We start from the raw sequence: 24,977 nt of genomic DNA, 5'->3' as shown, positions 1-24,977 counted from the left end.
ATGTCTCTCTCTCTGCGTGCGCGTGCTTCGGTTGTGTGAGGCTGTATGCACAGATAACGCCGTGCAAGTCGCGATTTTTCTTCCGTGTTTAGAATCGTTTGAATGTGTACATTGGCAAGACAAAACATGTCCAAATGATAATCTTTCACTCTGTGATGGTTAAAGGTCCCGTATTATGCCCCTTTTCACAAGATGTAAAATAAGTCTCTGATGTCCCCAGAAGTTTCAGCTCAAAATACCCAACAGATCATTTTTTACAGCATGTTTAAATTGTCATTTTTTGGGGCTCAGAAAAACGCGCAGTTTTAGTGTGTGCCCTTTAAATGCAAATGACCTGCTGCTGCACGGCACAGGGGGCGGAGCTTCATGAGCTCGCGCTCAGTCTCTCAGGACAATTTCATCTCACGGAATGATGATAATATCAGAAACTCTCAGTAACGGTGTTCATTTCGAGTCGGACAATAATGCCTACAGAGTCAGAGTGCTGTATAGAGATGGAACAGGTATAGTTTAGTAGTTTAATTACGGTTATTATAAAGTATTTGTTATCTGCTTGTATGTATCATTTATTTATAGCCTACAAGTCTGCTGTTTCGGACCAGGTCCGAATGATGATCAAACATATACTGATGAGTTTAATAAAGTTTATTGTACATCACACAAAAGATGAAGCGTCAGTTTTACTTCAGAAAATCACTGTAAGAGCTGAGTAAACACAGTAAGTTATAAGAAGTGCGCAAGTACATAAACGAATTTCGGTGGAGTTGAGGGAGCATTCCTGTGGGCGGAGGTTAGTCAAAAAACTGTTCTACTGACGTCATTAAAGAAGGAAGTAGAGGGATGTAGTCCAAACGGGCCAAACTGTGGGGCCTGGTCCATACGGATCAATGATCAACTGCGATCGGTTGCACCCCTAATAATTGATGAACACAATAATCATAATGATTGCTATCTTACCAGAGACTGAGGAAAAATCCTACTCCAGTAAGTAAACGTGTCCCTGTCCCCAAAAATGTTGGTACTAAAAAGTGCTTCCCTCCACGTTTTCTGGTGCGCATCATTTATTTTTAACGCCTGCCAGTTATGTGCACCCCTGCTTATATCCGTGGTGGGAAATGAGCGCATGGAATATAGTCCTGTATTCATTTAATTCTGAATTATTCTCTTCAGCTTTCTCTCATTGAATGCTTAATCATTGATTGTCATGATTTTGCCCACAAGTGCACTCTCACCTCAAGTGTCTCTTGTAACAGTGTTGGTGGGCAGCTATAATGACTTGCTTGTTTTAGTGAAGAGGTGACGTTTAATTCATGTTCATGTTATTTGAACGCTCTTTCTTTAGCAAGTGTGGCATCGACTTTAAGGCATTAAGAACTGGGTGGTTCTCTTTTCACAGAGCTCTTGACCGGTGTGCCGGCTGACTCAACTGAAGCAGACAATTTATTGTCTAATTGCCTCTCAAGAGTGTAATCACAGTCACCTCCTGCAGCTTCAAAAGACCTTCTGGAATACAGCACGATTACTCTGTATAAAAGAGTGTCTGCTAAGAGACTTGCAGGTAAAAGAGAAACAGCTGGTGACAGTGATTTTGACCACTACGATGTGTTCCTGGATCTTTTGTTGGTCCCAGAACAAAATTCATGTCAAGTCCTAACCCTATCCCTTATCCCTAGCCATTAGCTACTCCTAAAGTCAGAAGGAATTGCTAAACCTTGATAGGAATGTTATTCCAGAACCAACAAGGATCTTGGATCCTGTCCTTCTTGGTGACAGTAGCTATAAGGAAATGTTTTTTGTGTTTCCTATTTCCTCTTCTTTCTTCTTAAGCAGTTTGTCGTCTTTGGTTTTTCATTCATTAATGTTTTTATTGTTCTTATTGTAAGTCTCTCCCCATAGGAAATTAAAGAGAGATCTCTTTAATACCTCCATTGTTTCTCCTAGACTGCAATGAGATTACATAGAGTGCAAATGAAGACTGTGGCTTAATGCTGCTGCTTCTAAGATTTTACTTCTGGGAAAAAGACCACATTGATCTTTCAGTGTTTCGAACTGTGCTTGGATTTGCCAAGATTCTCAAAAGTCTGAAATCAGACAAAAAATCTGACATATCAGTATGAAGTAAAAAAATTTCTTAATATTTTTCCAAGACCAAGTATCTGAGCTATGCTAACCACTTAAAAAATAACATAAAATCAGAAAACACATTTTCCTCAGGGTGTCTAATCAGTCAACACCATTAAACCATATCACTGAACCTGCCACACACTACATTGGAGACATTACTGCGCTTGCTGGATCTCTGTCAAGCACACCACTCCCTTTCCTCTCTCCTCCCTTTTCCTCTTCGCTTCCCTTCACATTCTTTTGAAGACTTTCTTTTCCTCTCTCCAACACACACTCCAAGAAGTCACTTCTGAGAGCTTGCGCTCTGCCTCGCTGTCAAACAAACACTGGTGTTCTACCGTGCGCTCTCTCTCTCTCTTTCCGTATCTTTCTCTCTCTCTCCTCCTCCTCTCACACGCTCTCTCGTGCGTGCCTCAGTCGCTCTCCGCTGCTCAGTTCATCATGTTGGCTGGAGAATGCTGCGTGCGGCAGCGCTCTCACTCCTGCCCTGGCGCAGGACACATCTGTCCCACCCGCCGCCGCTGAGCACTCTTACAGAAGAGGACGAGCCAGAACGGCAGCAGCAGGAGGAAGAGGACGAAGACGAAGTCTCGGGGGTTAGCGCCGGGGTCCAGCCGGACCACATGTTCCAACAGACAGTTTACCTGCTGGACGGTCCGGAGGACATGGTGTCGTCCGGGGGGTTGAAGTCTCCAGACTGGGTGTACGAGTCCTACTACCGTATGAGCCAGCAGCATCCGCTCATCGTGTTCCTGTTGCTCATCGTCATGGGAGCGTGTCTGGCTCTGCTCGCAGTGTTTTTTGCCTCTGGACTGGTAAGACTCTTTTCTTTATCCACCTACTATTCTTTTTGTACTTTTCTGTCTTGAATTGGAACACAATGCTCCTTCTATTTTAAGTCAGTGGTTATCAACTGGTTTCACTTCAGGACTTTCATTGGACATCATGTTGTGACCCAGCAGTTAAATCCAAAACCTGAATATTTGTGGTGCCAAAATGCTTTTCTTTAACCTCACGTAGTTCCGTTCATGGTTTCAGGATGAGGCTATATGCCGTGCAACCTGTCCATGTTGGCATCTAATTTGGCTAGCTAACAGATGAATTTGTGCCAAAATAACATCGAGTTTGATTGGACACTTATTTTCAACAACAACAAAAAAACTGGAAGCACTTTGTCTTTCCTCTTAAAAGTTGATAAGCCAGGTTATTTTGCTTCTTTAACTATACAATATTATGTGGTTGTTTGCATTTACCATGAAACGCAAAAAGAGACATTGACAGAAGGAGTTCTGGTCACTCTTTTTCCTTTAATTATAATAAATGTGTACAGAGGCCTTCAAGCTTAAAAAAAGACAAAAGTACCATAAAAGTGTTCCTTGACTTTTGTAGTCGTACAATAGCTTTCTGTGAGTAACAGACCAAAACACAAAGTCAGTATTTTAGAAAAGTCGAGATGCCCAATTTCTGAACAAATTGTTTGTTTGAGTTCTTTTTAGTGTATCATTTGATCCAGTTCACAAAACTGTCTGAATGATTCATTCATGAATCGTAAATACACGGTTCACAAATTAAATTTTCTGACTGTTAACAGATCAGTGGGGAAGATTTTCAGTGTGTTCCTTACATAAAGCTGTCATATGACTTAAGTTTACTTGGAATAATAGTCCTAAAAACCACGTGTATGATACATTTATGTCAGTTTTGTAGCTTGACAGCTTCAGTTCCCATCCATTGTAATTGCGTGGAGACCAGCACATTTTTCAGAATTTCTTCTTAGGCATTCTTCAGGTTGCAATGACATGAGAGCGAGTAAACTGACTGAAAGTTCATTTTTAGGTAAACTGTCCCTTTAAGATGTTTTTGTTTTGAGCCTATTTTGGAAGGCTATTCATCTTCCTCCCTCATCCCACAGTTGTGGTTGTGGTAACGCTGCATAAATGGGGTTTTGGTCTATGAGAGAGTGTTTTACTTGCGTTTGGGGAGTGCAGCACTTTCTCTGTGTCTGTGTGTGTCTCCTTTTTTCTCTGTGGCAGATTGTGTGAATCTCTTTGGTAAGAGAGCTGTTTCTGTGAGCTGCACTTCTGCAACCCTCATTTTCACCTACTGTTTCACTCGTTCTCTCTCTCTTACTCTCTTTCTCTCTCACCAGATGCTCCGTTGTCTGTGTTTATGTGTAATGGGTTTGTAGATTATTGCAGTCGGTGCATTTGAACTGCTCTGTCAACCCTATAACGTTGCCTCAAAGTAATAAACTAATCTCTGTGCATAATTAAATATGGTGAACTTGACCATTTAATTTAACTAGTTTTGGAATTAAAACGTCTATTGATTCTAAACTATTTGCACATCACTTCTCATCAGAGATGGGAAAACTATATTTCAAAATTGACTTGTCAGTTGGTTACCTGAAAAACTAATCGGCTTAAGAAAGCCCTGTGTAATTAGGGTTTTTGGTTCACCTGACCCTAAAAGATGCATTTGTTAGAGAGTTACTGTTCCTCAGTTACTGCTCTTTTTGTTGTAGGAAAATAATACTTATAATGCAGTAAATTGATCAAAAGTGACAGTAAATAAATGTATAATGTTACAAAAGATTCTGTTACAAACGCTGTTCTTCTTAACTTTCTATCCATCAAAGAATCCAGAAAAAAACATATCACCTTTTCCACAAAAATATAAAGGCGCAGTAACTGTACGATTTTTTTCTTGTACAGAAAACCTGCACATTAGAATGATTTCTGAAGTATGTGACACAAAATTCAGCTTTACCATCACAGGAATAAATTACATTTTAAAATATATTAAAATAGAAAGTACTCTAAATTGTAAATTTCACAATATTACTGTTTCTGCTGTATTTTTGTTAAGATAACTGCAGGCCTTGGTGAGCATAAAAGACTTTGAAAAAATATTACCAACTCCAAAATTTTGGTGGTTAGAGAAAGGTTAGAGAAATGAAGCACAAACCGAAGAGAGTGAACCATACTGTTTCATGATCACATAATCACCTATTATGAAGGGGATTGCTAGCACAGTCCATTGTAGATTTTTTTGGAGGGCTGGAATCAAAAGCATAGACTAAAGCCCAGCAAATTGTCAGCATGATAATTAAAGCATGACACAAAAACAGAACAAATCTCAGTTGATCGACCTCGACATAGTCAGCCACTGGACGGCAGGTCAACTGTCTTGACCATCCCTAGACCCCATTCTTTCAGTCGGTCACATTTACTGCTCAGTGCTCGGGGACCACATCCTTCCTTTACGCAGAGCCTGTGTGTGTCTGTGTGTGGTGACATACCTCTCTCCTGTGATTTAACTGCGAGTATGTTGTTTTGAAGTGCTGAGGCTCTTATCTTGGAAAAAGCCGTCTGTTTTGCACAGACTGGCTAATGGAGCCGGAAAATGTCACAAAACGCAAACTTTGCTTTACAGTTTTGGACAGGAAGTTCTGCCTTCTCCTCTCTGAATGCTTATCTTGTTTTTTCACAGCAAATTCTGTCTAAAGATTGTGTTGCTGCTGCTGCACTGATTAAAGATTGATGGAGATGTGGTGGAGTTGTGTGATAACACGTCTGAAAACAAGAACAAAAGTTCACTTAATTAGAAAGACACATTAATCAGGTGCAAGCGACGAAGCGCTGGTTAATGAAAGTAGTTTTCCTTTTTTTTTTTTTTAAGGAAAACATTTATATTTTTATTATGGCCATTGCACACATTTTCAATATCTTGAGATGTCGATACATTTCACTTAACACAACTTTAGTTATATGGAATTTAATTATAACCAGTTGTAGACTATGTACTCAAATCAAGCACTTGAGTTCAGATATCCTAATAACATATTATTCCTGTAAAAGCAAGTAATTCTTTTCAGTTATACTTGCACAAACATGACGATTTGGTACGGAACTCTGTATTGAAGTCACGGTTCGGTACGGGTTAGGTACAGCAGGGGGGAGAAAACTAAACACAAAATGGCCTCTTTTTCTTTTTTTTAAATTACACTTTTTTATGTAAATTATATTATAATTAAAATGTTCTAAAGGATAAAAAAATATTAGCTAATGCTGTAAACTATGTGGATCCCTCAATTACACATTACTATAATGCTAAAGGTTCAATTAATAATAGAACCTAAATTATGACATTCAGTTGCTATTTATTTTTAGATATATTAATCAACACTCAAATAAAATAAAAATGTACTGTAAATTGCACATAAGGCAGGTTTTGCATTAACATCTAAATCTAATTATCTCAAAGATTTTGAAATATAATAATTTACACTGGATGACATAACTTGTTTTCATGACAAATTTATTTAAACCTACGTTAAATAATCAAGACATTACAAACAGGTTAAGTAAATATAATGAATATGCTAATATAGTGCGTATACGAAATGCTTCTCTCTAGAGTTCATTTCTCTAGTGAACTACAACCTGCTGTCGACACTAAATGCCTGAGGTAAATGTAATGCTGAGTGAGAATATTATTCTCAAACTGTTTTATTGATGTCTTTTTCTGTAGTTGAAACACTGGTTGAGAGATGTTAACATATCGATCGATTGTCTCTTCTTCTTCTCCTGCACTTAGCAAACAGCGATGCATTGCCGCACTGAAAAAAACCCTGATTATATTTAGTTATTTTCACTTGTTTGTAGACTTGAATGCAGGCTTCGAGGATCTCCTAGTTCTTGCATAATTGTTTAGTCAGACATGGACATTTTAGTGAATTGTTAACTAGAGATTCACTCTGACCAGATTCGATGAGTTGTTGACTCGAGAACAGCTACAAGTCCAGTTCACAAATTAATCATTCATTGTGATTTGCAAAACTATTTAGCTGGTTTATTGAATAGAATCAGCTTGTTAACAAATTCTACATCAATATCGTGCCTAAGAGAGGATGTCGAGTTCTTCAGTTTGAAATAACAAGAAAAGATAAGCTTTTATGAAATGTTGTGGAGTAAAAAGTACAATAGTATGCTTTGAAATATAGCGAAGTAAAAGTTTCCCAAAATAAAAATACTCTGATGACATGTAGCCTACTTGAAACATGTACTGAGGTACAGTGATGAAGTAAAAATACTTTGCCACTGTCACAGATTGTAACTAAATATTTATTGTTCTCATGAATGAGTGTATGGTGATGGCTATTTTAAACAGATTTTAGGTTTATTTTTAGCCATTTATTTGCTTAGATTTATTTAGATTTTGACTTATACGATTAGATTTGTACAATTTCTTAAGAAATTTAGATGGGCGCTTGACTGAGTTGTTTTTTTTTTTTTTTTTTTTTTGCATGGTGTATGATCTGCTAAGTGAAAATCTTAAGTCTGATCATAAAAGAAAGTAATAGCAAAGCAAATCTCTCAACAAGCCACATGCTTTGAAGTGTCATTCACGTTTGTTGCAAATCTGCACTGCTAACACAAGTCAATTACAACATAATCCTGCACTTCTATAATTGTGCTTTTGACCTTGGAAACGGGACATTAGTTCAATCTGGTTGGTTACTTTAGATGAAAAACGCAAATTGGTAACTTAAACGAATAATAATCATTTCTAGTAGGCTATGCTGTATGCAACACACTTGATACCATCTTTATAAATGATGATGAGACAAAATGGACACCTTTTCCCTCACATCCTGATGATAAGACTGTTACTATCAAGATTTAATTTCTAATGGCTTCCCATTCTAACCTCTTCAAATTACACTGAGAGCCAAATCTTGGAACAGACTATTTGAACAAGAGCCACAGACCCACATCGTCTAGATGCCTCAATGACAACAGCAAACACAAACAAGCCCATGCACACATTCCTGATCAACAGTCCATTTTCCATTTAGTCGATCCGTAAAGAAAATCTTTCTACTCGGTTACAGTTCAAGACCATTTATGCAAGTTGTTATTGTGAATTTGGATGGAGGTTTTGAATGAGATCAGGGCTGGGCAACATTGACCCAGCTGAACACATTATAAAGCTGATGCCAACACAGCAGAAATGATAATGTGGAGTGGGATGAAGCGAACATGCATGTTGATCAATTAGATGAGTTATGGAGATGACAGCGTCACACTGAGCTAATCTTACCAGCTCATGCGATCATTAATATTCGCTAATAGTGCCTATATCGAATTCAGTCACTGACAGTCTGCTTGGCTTATTTGATTACAAATGTAGTGTAAGATGAGCACATCGTTTGTACTAGCACTATGGTTTAATGCATGCTTTTTTACCATTTAAATAGATTTTAAAGAGATGCAATATATCACAGTCACCCTGTGTTTTTGAAATCTGAAGGGCCTGATTATGAGGTTATTACGTGACATTTTTTAGGATAGTGAACAGGAATCTTAATTGATGCCACACACTACTAGGACACTTAAGTCACACTTAAAGGGTTAGTTCACCCAAAAATTAAAATTCTGCCAGTAATTACTCACCCTCATGTTGTTCCAACCCCGTAAGACTTTCGTTCATCTTCGGAACACAAATTAAGATATTTTTGATTAAATCTGGGAGCTGGCTCACTCCTCCACAGGCTTATGGACACTATAACTTGCTGGCCCAGAAAATGTATTAAAGACATCGGTAATATAGTCCAAGTGACAAGAATACTTTTTGTGCGCAAAAACAAACAAAAATAACGACTTTATTCCACTTTTCATTTCCTTCTCTCTGGACCTCGAGTTTTTTTTACGTAGTGTAATAGCGTAGCGCGTCTGTGTTTCACGTCACCACGTATCACACATGACCAGAGTCGCCCAATAGTGAGCCTACGTGGTGACTTGCAACACAGACGCGCTGCGCTTAAACACTACGTAAAAAGACTCGAGGTCCAGAGAGAAGTAAATGAAAAGTGGAATAAAGTCATTATTTTTGTTTGTTTTTGCGCACAAAAAGTATTCTCGTCGCTTTATAAACTTAAGATTGAGCCACTGGAGTCACTTGGACCATATTAACAATGTCTTTAATACATTTTCTGGGCCAGCAAGTTAAGGTGTCCATAAGCCTGTGGAGGAGTGATCCAGCTCCCAGATTTCATCAAAAATATCTTAATTTGTGTTCCGAAGATGAACGAAAGTCTTACAGGGTTGGAACAACATGAGGGTGAGTAATTACTGACAGAATTTTCATTTTTGGGTGAACTAACCCTTTAAAGGGCCCTATTTTAACGATCTAAGCACATGGTCTAAAGTGCAGGGCGCAAGTGCACTTAGGGCTTGTCCGAATCCACTATGCTAGTTTAACGATGGGAAAAATGGTCGGTGTGCACGGCGCGTGGTCTAAAAGGGGTTTCCCTATTCTCTTAATGAGTAATGGGTGTGTTTTGGGCGTAACGTGAAATAAACCAACCAGAGTCTCATCCCCCATTCCCTTTAAAAGCCTGTTGCGGATTTGCAAGCGGAAAGACTGAATGTATCTCCAGATCGCAAATGGATCTGCTCATACACGAGATTAAAGCGTGCGAGCAGACCATCTACGGGACAAGCCGGATTCCACCATATCTTTATGTACACAATATTAATCTTTTACATTGTAATCCTTTTATTTGTAATATTTGTCATGATTGTGTGCTGCTGTGTGTCCCTGTGTGTGTAATAAGCAGAGTGTATGCGCGTTGTGGACCGGTTATAGGCGCACATTACTAATGCGCTCTTTAATTACATAAAAAATATTGTGACTGAAAACCAACTGAAACCTGGTCTAAAGTCAATGGCTCAGTCTATTTCAGTTGCCTCAAAATAGCAACATGCCAACAATGCGTCTGAACACACCTCGTTTTCAGAGCAACACGCCCATGGGCGCAAATGCATTTGCCGTTTAAAGAACGTGGCGCAGGACGTGAAAATGAAAACTGCGTCAGGCTGAAACTAGCAAAACACATTTGTGTCACGCTTGGCGCCGCATTGTGCCGGGTGTATGATAGGGCCCAAAATGTTTGAATGTCATTGCATTAGAAACATCATATGCCAAGTGGCATCTGCAAACAAATGATGGTTTTCGTAGACATTTTTGCCATTGCTTATAGGTCCTACGGTCATTTTAAATAATGTGCTGCTTCGACTTAGACAACCAGAACGTGTTGAATTCATGTTGGGCTTTCATACCATTTTCAAGAAAAGTTTGAATTGAATGCATCAAGCAAAATAACATTTTCCTTACACCTTGAATATATGTGACAGTACACATTTTAATTATTGTTTTCAAAAAAAAATATTTGTAAATATATTTCAAAGATAATGTTTATTTACAACTATCAACAATTAATTATTCTTACAATTTTGGGGGGGCTTGTACCACATGGCATTCCACATTTTACTAAAGTAACCTTGCCTTAAGGTCAAGTTATCTGATACTAACTATACTTGACTTATACAGACAGAAAAGTCTAAGTATATTTGGCCTATACTTGTACTCAATTTTACATTTACATATCATTTAGCACATACGTCTTTGAGTTTAGGTGTAGGGGTGCAGAGCCAGTGGTTGTTCTGTAGGCAAACATCAGTGCCTTGAATTTAATGGGAGTGGCAATTGGCAACCAGTGCAAGTTTATGAGGATAGAAGTGACGTGTGCTCTCTTCAGCTCAATAAAGACCACTCTTGCCGCAGCATCCTGGATCAGTTGCAGAGGTTTGACAGTGCAAGCTAGAAGGCCTGCCAAGAGAGAATTACAATAGTCCAGTCTGGATAGGAAAAGAGCTTGAACAAGGAGTTGTGTAGCATGCACTGATAGGAAGGCCCTGATCTTTCTAATACAACATTTGAAAGATCAAGCAAATCTGCAGGACCGGGCAGTTCTAGCAATGTGGTCTGTGAAGTTTAACTGTTCGTCAATCAAAACTCCAAGGTTCGTGGCTGTCCTGGAAGGACATATGTTACGTTATGTAATATTTTGAACAAGATATACTTAAAAGTATAATTAAGTATTCTAAGTATACTTGGCTTGTAGCTGTGTTTACTCTTTTTAATTGTTTTTAGTTGCCAAATAAAGGAGTCATGACCTGTAATTTTCACTTTTCCACGAGAATAAATGTATGTTATGATTGCCTAACGATTATACACTGGCCGGGAAGCCAATATTTAAAAGTGAAGCGTTTGTTTACCCCTGAGTTCGTCAACCAGCCCACGTGCACGCGCACTCAAATACGTGATGTTAATTTCTGCGCCGACTTGACGTCAAGTCGGCGCAGGATATACCACATATGGACACCGCAGACCTATGCTGCAGGAAGCCCGCCCTGCCCCTCTCCCCCTCATATTCAGTCGAGCGCCGCAACAAACGTTTTAGCTGGTTACTGATGTTAAGGTATGTCTCAGTCAAAATGATTGTCTTTACCATTCAGAGGCATCTTGCTGTAGACGTCCTTCCATCGACTCTACCATCTTCCCTTTCCAGCTCAGGTTCAGAGTCTGGCTCGTGCGTGCATATAAGGTTGAATTCCATTGGTCGCGGCCAGGTCGGGTTCATTCACAACTTGCGCCATGATGTCATTTTGGAATGATATGCTGAAGCATTACCAGCGGTGTCAACCCCCCTCCTTCCTGCCACCAATCAACGCGCCCCTCATTTGCATTATTACAATGACCATCCATGACAGCCAAAATATCGCATTAGATCTCGCGAGACAATAATGCCTTCAGAAATAAGGGTCAGAGGAGCTCTGTGTTTATTTTTTTTCCACTTTTTTTCAACTTTTCTTTTTTAGAAGGGCCTGAAAGACTATAATAGAGCGTGGGTATCCAAGGTAATACTAGGTTATGACTCCTTTAAAGGACAAGTTCGGTATTTTACACTTAAAGCCCTGTTTACAGATCGTTTCTGATGAAATAGAACGGTTAAGATTAAAATTTGGACACATGCTGCTGTCCCGAGAATTTTAGGTTTATTTCGCTTTCCCCCCCACCTACACAATGGCAGCCTATGGGCACTGGAACAATCCTTCATAAAACACATTAAACTTTCGTTTACAAAGACGTGAAACTCACCGAGTGGTCAGGGGTGTTCACTGATATGCTCACACAAAAATCGCTGCAAAAGATGCTTTCCAACAGGTTTTATCGTAGTTTTTGTCCAACTCCATTGACTTGTATTGGACGAGCTGTGTGAGGTACGGTATTACTCCGCCTCTTATTCTTCTGCTTCTTCTGTGTATTCAATTAAATGTCAGTGGTTTGCTTGCAATTGGCAAAGGTGCATTATCGCCACCAACTGGGCTGGAGTGTCTATTATTCAAGCTCTCAACGGAAGAATCTACGGGTGTGAGACGTTTGGAAAAATAGATCCACAGTTTTACAACAAATGGTAAAACACCTGTTGGAAAGCATCTTTTGCAGCGATTTTTGTGTGAGCATATCATTGAACATCCCTGACCACTCGGTGAGTTTCACATCTTTGTAAACGAAAGTTTAATGCGTTTTATGAAGGATTGTTCCAGTGCCCATACGCTGATTTCACGCAGCCGTTATTTTGAAATCGAAAGCGAGGCTCCGGTGGGAAGAAAACCGGAAGTGTCGCCTTTAATCATAGGAGAGTCGTGAATGCGATGGCGTATTGTTGTGTTTAATGATGTTTTGTCAATTCTAAAACTGTACATACATTTCTTTCATACTTTAGACTATATACAGTGAAATTCATTTATAAATAAAATATTTTTTTTAGATTATTCAGAAAGTAAAAAAAGAAGCAGGAATAACCTATATAAATATCCTATATTGGATATTAACATCCAAAAGTGTAAATCGCGGCAGCAGCTTCAGGTTGGTAGTCCAAAGCCATTGTTGTTTATCTTTACTTCCGGGGTTTTTCCCACCGGAGCCTTACTTTCGATTTCAAAATGGCGGCTGCGTGAAATCAGCGTATAGGCTGCCATTGTGTAGGTGGGGGGGAAAGCGAAATAAACCTAAAATTCTCGGGACAGCAGCATGTGTCCAAATTTTAATCTTAACCGTTCTATTTCATCAGAAACGATCTGTAAACAGGGCTTTAAGTGTAAAATACCAAACTTCTCCTTTAAATAGTTTTTTTCACATAGTTTTACACACTGTCTTATTAACTTGAATGTTTTGGCATTCAATGCAATAGACTTGTTTGAAAATATTGATTTATAAAGAAAACAGAGATGTTCCTAATTCTGAGTATGTTCATTTTTGTGTACACTGGTAGTGTACATAGTAATTTAAAATCTACTTAACTCTTTCACGGCCATTGACGGAAATTAACGTCAATCCATGTTTTCACTGTTACGCGGTAGGGGGCGCTATTGTGCATCTTCTGAAAGAGTTCAGAATCTCCCATTCAAAACAAGCGTGCTGCACAAGCCCTGAAAAGTGAAGCCAAAACGTCTCGATCGCCCCCCGGTGACTGGTCCTAGTATAGGTCATAAGCCCCGCCTCCCCGTGTTATTCAACGGGACGTGAGACCAACTAAACAATTAAATTACACTTCAAATATATTTTTTCCAAAGGTGGTTTCTTTCATTTGCTGTCGTTTTTATCACGCTGATGTTAGTTCAAGTGTCTGTTTCAAAAATAAGTTGGTTTTTAGTTAGTTACGTGATGCGGTGGTGTAACGTCATGATTGACAGCTGTGATTGACAGGTTCTCTGAGCGAAGTAGTCACTGAAGCACCAACGGACATTTTTTTCGGGATCTTCGGAGGACTGAGGAGATTGTATTTACTTTATTTTAACAAGCCTCTTGTCGTACTGCAATCAATTTTTAAAAAAGTATGCAGAATGCACTCTCCCTGAGTGCATTCTGCGAGAATGAGGGCGAAGCGTTGATTTCGCGGCTTTACTTCCTGCTCACGACTGCGCAGGTCTGGTCCCGAGATCGCTACTGCGCAGACTCAAGTTCCAATATGTCAGCGCCATATCAGGACACTGGCGGCTTCAGTTCTCACCAATGGTAGAGAGCGAAGGGGCGTCGTCCATCTTTTTTTACAATCTATGATTCAAAACCAGAAACAAGCGATAAAAGCATTGCTTATGCCCAATAGTATGGAATGATATTCCGGACATTATTCAAAAGGAATTGCAAATTGTATTTGCAATTGCGTTTTCAAATTGTGGACGCATAAAATGTGACATAATCCAAACGCAAATGCAAATCGCGCATTACCGTTTGCATTTTCGTTTAAGCGAACGCACAGTGACTGCCAAATTTAAAATGGAAATACAAAGTCCGTTTGCAACTGTGTTTCCCATATCTAACGAGTCTTGATCCTGTCATATTTAAATAGCAATTTCAATTACCAAGTCTGCTTTTTCACTTTCTCAGCGTCGCGTATGTAGCCAGCCAAAACTCAAATGAAATCGCAATTCCCTTAGTATTTCCATTTCCGATGCCTTACACAGAAACCTGTCAATCAGCGTCAAGGGTGGGATTATGCTATGGGGCGTGTTCGTGTTGGGACGTGACGTCACTCACAGTCGACGGTTAAGAGGTGATGCCCTGAACAGACAGACGCCGATTTATTTTAAACAATGGAGGTAGTTGGTGAAATTGTGGAGGACCTTATGATGCTCGCGCAGCAAGTTGATGACAGTACATCCTCTACAGATGTAGGTAATGTAACAAAAGTCACAAAATTCCATGACATTGAGATAAAGATTTGGTTTTGGTTTAGTTTAAAATGAATATTTCTTAAACCCTCATGTTGTCTTTGGGTTCTGTTTGGATCTCATTTGATATTTTCCCCCCATTCAAAAAAACATATCTCCCTTATCTCAGTGTCATGGAATTTTGTGACTTTTGTTACATTATTTGTCTAAACACACAAAAAAACCTGGGTTTGATTTAATTGGTCTGAAAGTAGCCTATGTATAATTTTGTTTTTGTCCATTTCACAGTTGAGATTAATTTAAAATGATTAAATTCTACATAAATCTAAACAAATAGACTACACCATAAATGTAAAGTGGAACAAACATTCTCTCTCTCTCTCTCACACACACACACACACACCAGCTGCGGCGCTACATTTTAGGTCCGGGCCCATCCATTTCTACTATGGTTTTGTACGTTTCTTCATTCGGATCTATTTGCGATCCATTCAATTCTAAACAACGCAGTTTACATGCTTTGTCCTTGTTACATTATTCATTAAGTGATAATAATAATTAGTGATAATAATAATTAGTGACATAATTATCAGTGAACTTGATAAATGTTGCAGATATGTTTTACTATGCATGCAAACAAATGCCTTTCAACTTATGCGTGCAAAATTCAGAATAAAATGAATGTGCAGCAATTTGTACAAATAGAGAGTCTGTATACTATACATGTTGTAGCCATTAAATAAGCTCATTTAGTTTCATATTTGTTAAAATATTATAATGTTTTTTTTTCATCTATGTTGATTATGAAAAGTGAACCGCACGAGTAAGATAGGATGCGCAATATATCGAGAGATGTGGGTCAGACATGATTTTGACCACTTTTTGTTTTGTAGAAAGCCTTTTTAAGTGAATTTCGTTTTGTATAAATTGTATCTTAATTTTAATATTTTTTTTATCAACCAATATTTTTTTATTGCCTGGATTTAATAAATTAAAAAGGAAATATAGCAGACAATAAAATCATTGAGGCGCCCGCGCGGTCATTGCATTGCTCGTGAACAGGAGCGCATCTCATCCTAACTTAACGAAACTCAATGTATGTCTCACAGACATGAAATATATCTTAAGAAAGCCCAAAATGTATTTTTAACAATTTAAAACGAAAAGAAAAAGGCTACTCTCTGATTATGTAATCCATGATGTGCATTTCTCTCTAGGCGCGTTCACTATATGGAGATGACGATCGATAACTTCATCTTTACAGCTGTTGTTGCTGTTAATAAACTAAAAAAATAATAGGCCTATAATTTTATTAAACAATAAATTAAATTAAACTGTAATTGTCTTAAAAAAGCAGCAAAAAAAAAAACAGTTTTTTTTTTAAACCTATGCTAACTAAATTCAGGTATAGTTAGTCGCTGTCCTCGGTGCCGCAGAAAAGCACTGAAACGGAGATGAAGGGGAACCCGTTTTTGTTTTTGGCTTATTTTAACTGGCCCATCCAGTTTTCTGGAGGCCCACCTACAATCAAAATCCTGCGCCGCTAGTGACACACACACACACACACACACACACACACACACACACACACACAGGTTTAACTGCAACAGACAGCATTTTTATTGAATTTCGCAAATTGAGAACACTTATTTGAAGGGGTGAGACCTAGCACCGACACTCATCTCTTGTGGTATGTCCAGTAAAGGACGTCCAGGTTCTTTAGTTGTCCTGTCCTTCACAAAAAGCCTATTATTAGCTACTTCACTGAGGTTGGCGAAGACAACATTACTGATGTTGCTGTTGGTCAAGGCCACGAAAACATTTAACTTATCCAAAATGAAATGGCTTCTGAGTAAGAGGACATCTGTAGAGGATGTACTGTCATCAACTTGCTGCGCGAGCATCATAAGGTCCTCCACAATTTCACCAACTACCTCCATTGTTTAAAATAAGTCGGCGTCTGTCTGTTCAGGGCATCACCTCTTAACCGTCGACTGTGAGTGACGTCACGTCCCAACACGAACACGCCCCATAGCATAATCCCACCCTTGACGCTGATTGACAGGTTTCCGTGTAAGGCATCGGAAATGGAAATACTAAGGGAATTGCGATTTCATTTGAGTTTTGGCTGGCTACATACGCGACGCTGAGAAAGTGAAAAAGCAGACGTGGTAATTGAAATTGCTATTTAAATATGACAGGATCAAGACTCGTTAGATATGGGAAACACAGTTGCAAACGGACTTTGCATTTCCATTTTAAATTTGGCAGTCACTGTGCGTTCGCTTAAACGAAAATGCAAACGGTAATGCGTGATTTGCATTTGCGTTTGGATTATGTCACATTTTATGCGTGCACAATTTGAAAACGCAATTGCAAATACAATTTGCAATTCCTTTTGAAAAATGTCCGGAAAATCATTCCATACACATGTAATATAATGCAAAAATTAAACAGCATATAAATCAAAAACATTACCAAATTAAGAGGTAAAGACTGTGGGAGCTTTAGGGGTGTTGATGGACTCGATCTACTCTGTTTTGACAAAAACACAATTTTCTCAGCTTTTTGTTATTTTTTTTTTTTTTATGAAACGTTACCACATTTATTTTAATCCATAGGCTCTGTTCTTTGTTTTGATATATTGCATGTTCAGATATTCATATAACAAATATTCTGATGACCATGAACATTTTGTGAAAATGATCAGAAATGCTGGTTCTAAAGTCAAGTATTTAAAAAAAAAAAAAAAAATAGATCGACACAAAAGTTTCATGTGATTCATTTCTTTAAAAGAAAAAAACCTTTATCAAAATGTATTTTATACTAAGTATATTACAAATCCACTTTAGCAAAATCAAATATACTTAAAAATATTTTTGAACTTCAGCACTATTTTTGGATAACTAAAGTACATTAAGTACAAAATATGTTGTTCCAATTTAGCAGACTTGGTCACGGAATGGTGAAATAGTGAAGCGAGGATTCAAGTGCAGGAATAAGGATGTTTATTAAGTAATAAAAAAACAAATCAAAACTACAAACAAAAACTCCCCCTGGGGGAAAACAGGACAGGCATCTGGCAGGAACAGGGAACATAGACAACAAACCAGCACAGGACTCTTCTTCTTCTTTCTTTTAATGGCGGGTGGCAACCGCATTTAAGGTGCATATCCGCCACCTACTGTGCTAGAGTGTGGGCCAGAAATGTAAGCATCTTATCAGGATAGATTTAAAAAAAAAAAAAAAAAAAAAAAAAAAAAAAAAAGTACAACCTTTACTTTACCTTCTTTCTACCTTTATAATAACTTCACCAATCAATTTAAATCTTTTTCATTAAACCAGTTTCTTTCAAAAAGTTAAACAAAGCTCCCATTATCTGCTCTCCAATTTTAAAAAGATTTTTAAGGTTCAATATATTTTCCCCTAATTTCAGTAATTCCTCTTTTAATTTTATCCTTTGATTTCCATATTTGACACATTCACTAATCACATGTTCAGCTGATTCCTCTCCCCTTCCACAATCACACAAACCTGAAGGGTGCTTTTTCAATAAATACATAGTTTTATTTAATCCAGTATGTCCTAATCTCAACCTCGAAATAATGCTACTTTCTCTAGTACATCGATCTATAGATTTCCTTTTCCCTACTACTTGCATAATATTGTATAAATGTCGCCCTTTCTTCCCTTCATCCCATTGTCTCTGCCATGTCTTCATAATATTTTCCTTTATTTTTACTTTAACTTCAGCTTTACTTAGTGCCACTTTTGTAATTCTGTCGAGTTTCAAAGCTTGCTTAGCCAACATATCTGCTGTCTCATTTCCCTCAATCCCCCTATGAGCCGGAATCCACAAAAATCTGACCGCTGCATTAATATGTTGCAGTCTGTATAGGCGGATCTTTTGTGACGTCATTGTTTATGTTTGCTGCGTTGCATCACGGGAATCGTGTGGCAGGAAACACCGCTAGATACCTGTAATTTGACTGTTTTGCACGTTTGGATGAGGATTTAGAGAAGAGGATGGTTCACTCTTGCTGTGTGGTCGATTGTACGGCTCGTTGGGGGCCTGATAAAAAGTTTTTTCGAATTCCCTCCGAAAAGGATCGCGAAAAACGAAAGAAATGGTTGCGTGCAATTAGGCGATTGAACCTGGACGCTCCGAAAGCCTGGATTCCTAACGTTACTGATCGAGTTTGTGAGGCTCATTTTGTTCATGGTAGGCCTAAGTCTTAGTGACTATGTATTTATAGAAGATTGAATAAAATAAATAATAATAAAACTGAGTCAAATCAACCGAGTCATATGTTTTCGCGTTCTGATTCAGGTGTCCCAAACCGCGATCCACAGCATCCAGACTACCGTATTTTCCGCACTAAGCAGAGGCGCACCTTCAATAAATGGCCTATTTTATAACTGTTTTCATATATAGGGCGCACCGGATTATAAGGCGCATAGAATAGAAGATACTGCAGTCAAACGTTTGACTGGGTTTGCGTTATGCAGTGGTCACCAACCTTTTCAAGCCTATAAGATCACATCCAAGTCCAAATGTAAACCAAGATCTTCCACTTGCAAAAAAAAATATGAAAAAAACAAGTGGCTGAGCTGTAAAACCTTGTTTATACTCGACGCGTCCGCATGAGCGCGAAGGTAATAAAAAAACTAATATCCGTCTGCTCGGACAGATTCGGCTTAACAGCGCGCGCGCGCATCCGCAGATGCACGACTTTGAGCCGAATCTGCCCGAGCAGACGGATATTAGTACATCTCATCATCACCAAGTTTGCGCGTCTAAATCAGTTGTATGGTCTGGTGTTCAGTCTAAAACAAAACAGTTGCGTCAAGTATAAATGCCTCGTCTGTTTGGGGAGCTGCACGCACAGTCAGCGGAGATCTCATATGGGCTTTGAATAACTTCGATTTTGTCACCAATACAAATTTTGAGCTTCTCTCCAAACCTCCTCCGGTCCTCAGATGTTAAAGTGCTTATATATTGTGGATTTTGCCCGCTAACTCTCTTGAAAGTGCTCGTCGCGTCTTTACAGCCCGCAATACTGTTTGATTTGTTGCCACACAACCACTCGCGCATGCGTACAAAGATGTCAACAAAGATCCTCCTATACAGTCTCATATATTTCATACACAATATCAAGTCTCAGCACAGGACTACAAACACAGGGAGAGTAAATAGGGAAGCAAACAAAAGAGGGTAAGGAGAAAAGCAGGTGGGGCAAATTAATCAATAATCAGGTAACAAGATGGGAGGGGCTAGACAATTGACAGGAGAGCACATGGCACAAGGAAATACATGACAAGCCATGTACTCATAACAAACCAGACTATACAGTATACACAAACACATGACAAACCGGGAGTGTCAGAGCTCTGTCACCAACCCAAGATTTAAACCAGATAGAAGTGACAGAACCCTGACACTTTAAGGATACCAATTTAGTATACCAAAGGTACAATTGCAGGGTATTTATATTAAGTACATAAGTTTGTAAATGTATTTGTAGTATATTTAGCATAAAAAAAATGTATTTCAAAAACATTTAATATATTTATTTTTCACTAGGGAATAGTAGCTTTCATACAAGTGTGGCAGAGTATTCAAATATTTTTCAAATATACTTTATTTTTATTTTATTTTATTATAAAGCTGAGCATAAATATGGGAACAGAACTGATGAGCAAGCTGTAATAGATGCTTGTGTGTCAATGCTTTGGAAGAATAATAAGAGTATGAAAAATGCATGACTTCATACTCTTCCAAAAAATACAGGTGCACAGCGGTGGAATTATGCACATTGTAAAATGAATTTCAATAATCGATTATTTTTTTCTTCATTTATTTATTTTATCTTTTCTCTGCAATCATGAGATAATGAAAGTATAGCTCATGTATTGGGAGTTAAAACACATGAGTATGTGGGTACGATGTAAGTTTGCATTCTGCTGACGGTCAGTAGCATGTTTTGCATTTTTGTACTATCAGCAAGTCTGCAGGGCTGTGGTGGAACCACAGAAAACACACACAAACCATCCCTAACTCACATTAAACTGAGACACTCAGACAAATGGACAGGAAGTGGCTGTGGAAGGGATAGTGCTGTAACAAAGAACGCCCATGTGTGCGTCTCTTTGCTTTTGTGGACCCTGCAAAATGGAGTTGGTCTTAAATGGACTTAAATGGGCTCAAATGCACAATCAGCTGGCTACATGAGCTCTGGCCCTTGATAACGTGAATAAAAGAGACTGATAGGAGCCAAGTCTGATTCATGCTGTGAGGGATGAAAGAGTGACGAGAGTAGAGGGGCTTGTGGGAATGGGCCTAAAATAAGGATTTTAAAACTAATCATGTTTGCAGTGAATCATTACCTTGATGTAGACGTTTAATTATAATTGTCCTGGAAAGAGGAAGGGGAATGTCAGATGGGTGCACATTGTTGGTGGTGTTTGATAAGGCAAGCAATTTTATTGCATATTGGAGGGTTAGGGATTTAAACAAACCCTAAATATTAACCCTTGGAGTGTAACTTGCATTACTTATGATATAGAGATCGTATTATTTGTTTAAGTGAGGTGTGATATTACTTTCATAAGAGATCAGGCTCAAGACCAAATGAATAAAGATTCTGGACAACAAAAATGAACATAGATTATGAGTTGTTGTTTTTTATATATACTATGGGCACTTTTGGCCCTGGGGACTTAACCACTCTTAAAATACAATTAATTACATAGACTAAAATTGTCCTCTCTGTAATTTTCATTTTGTTTGTCTTTGCTTTGCTTTGTTTTTAAAAATCTTGAATTTCCACCACATCTCAAATTATATTCTGTGATGTCAAGATGATTGTGGACATGACATTTTGATTAATAAATAATACAAATAATTTGTTTATAAGTTTAAAATCAACACCTGGGATAAAAGAGTGTAAGTCGAAGAAACATGCTGCAGTTATGATGTATTTTTAGGTTAGGTCAACTTTATTATCCCCAAGGGGCAATGTGTTTCACAGCTAGCCATTCAATCAGCAAGAACAAACACATAACACCACAACACACAAAATGAAAGGAAGAAAAAAAAGTTTTGTTCATCCTGATAGTCACCCAATTGAACACAACTTAAATGAATTTTGAAGCCGAAACACAATCGCCAGAAGTAGGCCTAAAAAGCTGAACATGAACAATCCTATAAACAAACAATGCCACGGTCACATGACTATAGCTCTTTCAGTCTTTATTTTAAAACATTTTCCCTGAAATTGAGTTATAGTTTGCAAGAGCATGGTGATATTGTAGAAGTGGACTAGTGAGTTGATGAGTTTACCCAGTGATGGTGTTTAATGTCCCCGTCAACCTCTATAGTCCCATTTAACCACTTGTTAGCAACCGCCTTTTTCAAGACAAGTAAAAGCTTTAAAAGAAAATCACAAGGGGGTATAACTGATGTATTTTCTGTCATATACTGTAATAAAATGTGAAATATATTGAGCTTGTGTTCACAACAGACCTTATTTTTGGCATTTAAACGAAAACCCATTCAAAACTCCATTTAATTCAGATTGATGGAATCAGACATGCTAAAAACTCGTTTCCAGGTTTTGGCCTACAAAAATATGTCATCCCTGCAGCACTCTATTGTCCTAGGCTAGTAACAACCACCCAGAACACCCTAGCTTTGTCATGGCAATTTTTTCACATTTAAGCATCAATTCTTTTTTCAGTTTCAAAATCAAGTTATAATTAATGGTATGTTATTTCAGTGCATGAAAAATTTAAGCAGGTTTTGGGCTCTTCTCTGTCTGTCTGTCTGGTTAATGGAAACAGAAAGGGTGTGTTCCCCGAGAGTTCATTGAGATTCGATCTGCGTGCCAGAGTTCCCTTGAATTTGTAGTACTCCCTGGGGTGTCTCCTCTAATGGCTGGTGAGTCATACTGTGGTACAGGCATTATATTACAGTGAGTTTGCCAGCTCAATGCTCTCTCATCATTCACAAAACACACACACAGTCATCCGAACCGATGGTGCAACACCATATTACCGACATCTACAGTACCAGTATGAGACACACACACACCTCAAATAAATAATTACTAACTGAATTGTTTTAATGATGGCCAGAGGACGAAGTCAATTCAAACCGAAATAAAACCTCAATGGCATATGTCATTAGACATCTCCAATAAATCTGCATAGATAATGTAGCTATAATGTAGTTATTAAAATTCTCCCCTTTGACTGTATCCTCCTGCTGCAGCTCGGTCTATTTCTGTCTCTGTCTGCAGTTGATGAACAATCTGTAAGTGTGTTACTTTGAGCTGCACAGAAAACTACTGAATGGTGACGAGAGCTACAGGTAAAAAAAGACTTAATGAAAGGTTGTGGTGATGTGCAAATATTTCATACATGTTTTGTTTGTCTCTTTAAAGTCAGCATGATATTAAATTGACCATATATACTTTTATTAAAACAAACATTCTGTCATCATTTATTCACCCTCATGCCACGTTGTTATTGTTAACTAAAACTAAAGCTATTAAAAATCTTTTCAGGTACTTGAAATAAGGCTGAAATAAAATATAAATACTACATGAAAAACTTAATCAAACGTAATCATTGGCAGACGACAGTCCATGGCATCACACTTAGAGCGCCTGTGAGTATAAAAGGGCACCCTAGTTACACGATAACAACTCCTTTGTCTGAAGAAGACACACAGGCAAGCCCGATGTATGACAACGAGACGCAGTGACTTTTCAAAATGGAATTTGATACTGCATCTTGGTATTAACCAATACCCACTTCGCAATACTGATGGAATGCCAGCCTCTCTACTCAGACTCTGAATATGCACAACATAGTCGACATAGCATAAATTAACTCTATGGATTACTCAACCGAGGAAAAACCGTGTCAACCCGGCTGTTACACTCCCTTGCAGACCTCAGCCCTATATGGCCCCAAGAGCAGAGCTCTAAAGTGAAAATAACCAACATAGTCTCAGCTATGCCAGGAACATCGTACCAGTATTTTGACAAGGCTCTTAAGGAGCAGCCTACCGTAAAGAGCATTTCCAATTACACCCTTCAGGCATTTCCAACTACACCTACCACACCGCAGGGGAGCCTCTACTCCATTTTAATGTCCCTAAAGTAATTAGGTGAGAACAGCTCATATCCTGGCGTGAGTAAAGGCACTTATCCAGGACTCACTATAGTTAATGGCTGACTATACTGTAGAATGCTAGAATAACAATGAGGGACAGCTTCGGCGATCCACCACTACTCATCAGTTGTAACACTGATCACCTGGAGAGACCTGTAGAAGCACCTCACCAAAGGGGAGCATGCATCCCTTTTTCAAGACCCAACAACAGTTGGAGGTAAACAAACCCGAGGGACTGATTTGCCGATCATAGTTATATTCACCCTGATCTACTCTAAGGGGTACTACCAAGGGGTTCTTGAACAGCCTACCAAAGGGAGAATGCAAGGTGCTAAAAACCTCAGTAATTAGCACCTCAGTATAGACCAAGAATGGGTAACCACTTATTGTCCTTCCCAGGCTACAACCTTTGGTATTGCCATTCCTCCAAGGTAGAGCATACATCCTTATCCTTACTCAGGAAAGGGAGGCAAACGAGAGCAGCACACAATGCTGTTTGCCTAATAGCTCTCATCACCCAGCCCTAAATCCCAAGGAAGCCACAGTGGAGCTTAGACCCTACTTAAAGGGGCCATGAATTGAGAAATAAAATTTTCATTGATCTTCTGACATGTAAGAGGTCATTGTACTATTAAAACATCCTGTAAGTTTCAGAACTCAAAACTTCCTTGTTAGTCCAAAAACAGCTTTTATTGAAACCAAGCTCCGAAAATGAATCGTTTAGAATTTGGTCACATTATGACAATAGTGCGACGAAAGACTGCCTCTGTAGAATCAGATCAATGCCTACCTCTACATACGTCCCACTCACTGGCGCATTAGTGAGATGAGGAGAGAAGAGAGATACAGGATTACTGGATTACTAATAACATTACTTTCCAAAGGGTCATAATGCTAGTAAAGTGTTGTTGTTTTTTCAACTATGCAAATGTTTTAGTAGAGCATTATTTGTTTGTTCGGTAAGTTTCACTGTGGATTCTTTGGTAAATCAGTCGCTATTTCGGCATAGACTTTGTAAACAGACTTTTGCTGCAAGAAATGGACTCAACAGTAATGCCACAACATTAGTAAATTCTAATGCCTAATCTG

The 24,977-nt window shown here is 38.5% G+C and overlaps 1 protein-coding gene across 3 annotated transcripts in view; it reads left to right on the top strand.

Moving 5' to 3' along the window:
- Positions 1 to 2,392: 2,392 nt before the first annotated feature.
- The window catches only part of adcy2b (adenylate cyclase 2b (brain)), a 68,974-nt gene continuing 46,389 nt past the window's right edge, over positions 2,393 to 24,977 (top strand). The window contains exon 1 of one of the 3 annotated variants that reach the window (XM_081377106.1): positions 2,393 to 2,939. In XM_081377106.1, the coding sequence (XP_081233232.1) occupies positions 2,580 to 2,939 (360 nt within the window). In that variant the 5' untranslated portion in view covers positions 2,393 to 2,579. The remainder of the gene's footprint in view (positions 2,940 to 24,977) is intronic. The other 2 variants (XM_081377108.1, XM_081377107.1) reach the window with 2 other exon arrangements.

Source organism: Scardinius erythrophthalmus, assembly GCF_964197995.2.
Source record: "Scardinius erythrophthalmus genome assembly, chromosome: 10".
Taxonomy (NCBI): Eukaryota; Metazoa; Chordata; class Actinopteri; order Cypriniformes; family Leuciscidae; genus Scardinius; species Scardinius erythrophthalmus.
Note: the sequence above shows the minus strand (reverse complement) of the source record. Positions and strands in the feature narration are given on the sequence as shown.